This window comes from Brachyhypopomus gauderio, chromosome 7, assembly GCF_052324685.1.
Source record: "Brachyhypopomus gauderio isolate BG-103 chromosome 7, BGAUD_0.2, whole genome shotgun sequence".
NCBI lineage: Eukaryota > Metazoa > Chordata > Actinopteri > Gymnotiformes > Hypopomidae > Brachyhypopomus > Brachyhypopomus gauderio.
In genome coordinates, this window is record NC_135217.1 from 7,300,296 (window position 1) to 7,305,295 (window position 5,000).

The following is a 5,000-nucleotide window of genomic DNA, read 5'->3' on the forward strand; positions in this document are numbered from 1 at the left end:
GGGTCCTGATCCAAACTCCTCTCATCCTCATTGCATTCCTGCTGGCTGTGACTGAGCTCAGAGCGCAACTCCGAAAACTCGTCCTCCTCCCTGAGAGAGAGTGAGAGAATGTGAAATAAGAATGGAGATGGAGAGAGAGAGAGAAGGAAACAAAAAGTGAAAGGGGGAGAATGTGAGGGAGAGAAATTGATTCAGGTAGTGTATTCGCCCCCCTCCCCACATTCACACTCCAGAGAGGTGTAAAAAGGTCAATGTGTCACAGTGATGCATTAAAAGGTGCAGAGAGGAAAACTTCCTGTAAATGTCACAGGGGCCGCTCTGATATCACTGCGCTAAACGACCTCCTGAGTCCCGTTTTACTTTAACCCTTCTACAGATGTTGGGAGGTTTGGGGCAAGGCTGCCTAAAGCTGCTTTGGAAACAAGAACAGCTATTGTATGAGATTAAACGTCAAAATAAAAGCCCCTACAAGATTTATTGTCATATTGTCCACTTTAGTGTGATTTGATAGTGTGATTCAGTGATATGACAAAGCCGATTATACAACATCACTGAGTGATGAGTCACTGATGAATATGCTAATTCAGGCGGCTGACGAGCACGGACTCATTCTTGCTCGTTTGGAGACCCAAGCATTTCCATGCGGAACTGGACCTACTGTGCATGAGTTTCACACGCTGGCGGCATTGCCAATTAAAGCAAAACCCATTAAAGTCACCTTTCCTGCAGAGTTCATTTAATTTACATAATAACATATGCGCATACATGCACTGGAGGATAAAGAAGGCGGAGACGACGTCAGCCTTCCCCAAGAAATCGTTGTGACTGTGAGGCAGTAAATCTGCTATTTAAGCAAACAGAAAATCTGTTCAAGCACTTAATGCCAAGTCATCACTGACAAAAGCTGCTATGACAATTCAATTCACTGATGATATTTGGCACCAGTAGTTTAAACTGAGTGACTAATATGCCCTGTAGGAGGTCTTACTTGCTGGTATTCACAAGGGGCCCTTCCTAAAATACGGGTCTGCTGGAGACCTCCGCTAATGTGAGTCATATTAAGATGTGCTGATTCCCTGCTGGAGATGAATGCTTGGGGCGATCTCTGTTTTACGGGGTGGGGGTTGAACATTTTATCACTGGCACATTTCTAAAACCCAGACAAGGCTTACAAAAGCATATGTTTAAAAGACGCTGATACTAGGACTGCATGATATGTCGTGTTATTCAGCATAGCAATTATTCGTACAAGACTGCAATATGCAAATACGCATATGCGAATTAGGTACCGTGACCATACTGAACAAACACATACCAGATGAATGGTGGGCTCATCAATTATAACATTGATGATGATGCTATACGTACTGCAAGGTATATTGTAGTTATAATATGTAATGTGTAGAAATTCCATCATGATGCAATAATTACGTCTATATATTTTAGCTGGAGTGCAAATGTTAATAATGAGATGAAACCACACCACGACCAAACTGATGTCAAGTTAGCAGCTGACAGGAAACAGCAAGCATATTTTGATCTCAAATATAGAAATTTTTCACACAACCAGGTAATACATGCCCACCAGGCAAAAGAGGCAGGTTGAACTCTGACCCCTGATCCCCCTCATAGATAGGTCTCCACTCTAAATGTGTTCACAGGTGGCCAGCTGAAGGTGGATATGTTTGAGTATAGGGTGTGTCTGATGGTAGTGCCTTCTAGCTGTGTGTGTGTGTCTGATGGTAGTGCCCTCTAGCTGTGTGTGTGTGTGTGTGTGTGTGTGTGTGTGTGTGTGTACCTGATCGTAGAGCCTTGTAGTAGATCTATCTTCTTGTTGAGTTCAGCGATGATACTGTGGAGCTCGGTGATTCTTTCCTCATAGCGTAGCGTGGTCCTCTCCTGCATCTCCTCATGTTCCCGCAGCAGATCAGACTGTTCACACTGTAAACACACACACACACACACACACACACACACACACACACACACACACACACACACACACACACACACACACACACACACACACACAGTGGGAAGAAGATTAATTATACAAAAATGCAAGGAAACCCCAAGGTGAAATAAACAAACAAGCACCAACCTAGATATGCAAATAGACATCCAGACCAGTAAAGCATTTCCCCTTAGAACACACACACACACACACACACACACACACACACACACACACACAAAATCATCTCCCCTCAGGCCACACACTCCTCAGACCACATCCACACACAAACTGCACAGAAAGACACAAAACACACAAGTGCACAGCAGTGTATGCACAAGCACACACACATTAATTCAACCATCAGGCCTCCATACACTTCAGCGTGTGCAGCACACACATTAATTCAACCATCAGGCCTCCATACACTTCAGCGTGTGCAGCAGGATTCTGAGTATTCTACCATGTCAGTTCTCCTCTCATACACACACAGCAATGAAATATGTGATCAGTGCTTCACTGTACCGGAACCATCACCTGGACCCAACACCACTGACATCCTGCAGTTACCTGTCTACTCCAACACCGTGGCCCGTCTCACTGCGGGTAGCAACCGTGAGAGAGGTGACCGCACTCCGCCGTCTTAAACCCAGATCCTCCATCACCAAACGTGCTCCGACCACCAGACCAAAGCGCCGTCTCTCTGACACAACACCCAGAACATGCCCGCACCCTTCTGAGTGACGTCTCCGTCGCACCGCTTTCCTTCGACGGCGAGCCAGCGTGGTGGCCTGTCTCCCTCCAGCTGTCTCACTCCAACGCGCTACGCCGCCTGTCTCACTGCGTAAGGTCTCGGGTCTAAGTGATGCCATCGTACACAGAGAGTCTCTGGATGGGTGGGAGAGCAATGATGAAGATGGCGAAGGTACTCAGTAAATGATGCGTTTGACTGCTGGGCACTGCTGCCCGTCAGAGAGGCCCTGGGTCAGAGACACTTTCCATAAATTCACTGGGGAGACGGATTAAACCCGTGAGGTTAATGTGGTTAATGTGTTAAGAGCCGTGCTTAGACACGCCTTGCTAGATCTACACCAGTACTTCTCTGTTGAGTTAACTGAAACAGAAATGACCTCCATCCAGACGTGGGGTACTCACTCTGGATCAGGTAATAAAGACTAAACTGGGGTTTAACTGTGTATACAAAACACAGGTTTGTTGTTCTGGTGGCCCTGGGGTCAGCGTGTGCGACTTGTCGAGAGCCCATTACTTGAAATCAGGTCTTTTACAGTCTGTAGATACAGTGCTTCTGGAGGCGGATCCTGTGGAAGACCCGCCCACCATACAAAGAGCAACTGTACAAAGAGTAACTGATTTGCGAATACCATGAATCATCAAGTGCCAGTCTGCAGAGTGGGCGGGGCTAGCCACTCACTCACTGTCCCATATGATGACCAGAGAGCTGCGTAGGACAGCGCAGACCCTCAACGAGTCTCTCAAACCTCCGACTCACACGTCGATCTCCTGGTCAACCCTGACCGCACCGATCTACTACACAAACAAGCTCCTCTCGCTCTCACAGATGTGGAACAGCAGGTGGGAAAGACCTCGCCAGACCTCTTTAGTTTTGTGAATATGGACTGGGCAGGACCGAGAGGAACGGTCCTTGTGTTGATAGATAGTACCGGTGGAAGCTGTCTGGGGAGGCCCGGGACCAGGTTCCCCACTAACAAGCACAAACGGTAATCCCAGAGGTTCAGTAGACAGAAGCCCGAGACTGCCGCGTCTCCGCACGACTCCACGCGGCTCTCAAAGACGAGACGTGAGCTCTTGCGGCGCACGTCGACCCTCTCGACAACAAGCCGGCGTGACGGCACGTGGCTCAGAGCTGACAGACAAAAATATCCCACTGGCTTTATATATCGCTGCACACATCCACTTACCATATGCTTCGCGATATAATGAAACCTGACAGATGAATTCCTGAAGAGATATGACAAAAGACGAACCTGCCGTCTTCAGAGCGTAACGATTCATGCTGGATGGCACGAATTGTGTGATGCATCACTACACCCACAGAGCTCTCTTCTGGACAACTGGCATTAGTCAGGACGCTCACAACCTGGGCGGGTAAGTGATAAGGTACAAATACTCTCATTGGCTATTTTTTTTTTATGTGCATGTGTGTTGTGAACTGAATCGTGCTACTTAAGCACAGGTACTGACTGAGTTACTTTTCCACTATTGCTGATATTCCTCATATTTTCAAATAAAACATTTTTTAAATGTTTGCCCCGTGTTCCTAACTTGGAGATCAAAGTCTGTGTTGCCGCGTGTCCCAGTGAGCTGAAAGAAAACACCACGGCGATAAACATGTACGTCGCTCTCGGATGAAAGCGTGTGCCGAGCGCTGAAGCTGAAAATTAAACGAAAATGAAATTTCGAGTTTAGCGACGTTACAATGCCGAAGGCTGACTGACACGTTTGGTAAAGCGTGTTCTCAGAGCGCAGGCATGAGACCCAGGTGTTTACACGGCGACGCCCTCGGCACGGGCAGGAGGGGGCGGGTTGTTTGCGTTTTGTCGTTAGCCTATCAAACAGCAGCATTCGGAGCCGTTGTTTTGAAAGGAAGCGATGGGCACGACTGCCTCAGCCTGCGGACCACTGAGACCGAACGAGTGCTCAGAACCAGAACTGAATTCAGATCGTTAAGAGCTCGTTTCTGATATCAGAAGTGTAGACACGCTTCTGAAAATAGGACAGCTTGTTTGAAATGGCAGGTTGGACGAAACAGAGGACACGTCCAGCGATATGACAGCAGCCAGTCTAAAACCAGAAGGACAGTTGATACACAAAAGCTCGCTCAAAAATTCACAGGTAACTGCTAATGAAGCATTATGCTAATGACACTGACATGGTTAATAATTAACCCCTGTCAGTGTTAGTAACGTTATACACAAGCACTTGTACTGGCCCTAAAATGTCCCATAAAATAAATGACAGGTATACAGATTCTTAAACCATACAGGTATCCCCCCCCCCCCCCCCC

General features: G+C 47.3%; 1 protein-coding gene across 1 annotated transcript in view; it reads right to left on the reverse strand.

Annotated features, from left to right (window-relative positions):
• The window catches only part of mcc (MCC regulator of WNT signaling pathway), a 64,063-nt gene that overhangs the window by 29,874 nt on the left and 29,189 nt on the right, over nucleotides 1-5,000 (reverse strand). Inside the window, 2 exon segments of the mRNA XM_077010804.1 lie at nucleotides 1-90; nucleotides 1,799-1,941. The exon segment at nucleotides 1-90 is cut by the window's left edge and continues 59 nt beyond it. Coding sequence (XP_076866919.1) covers nucleotides 1-90; nucleotides 1,799-1,941 — 233 coding nt within the window.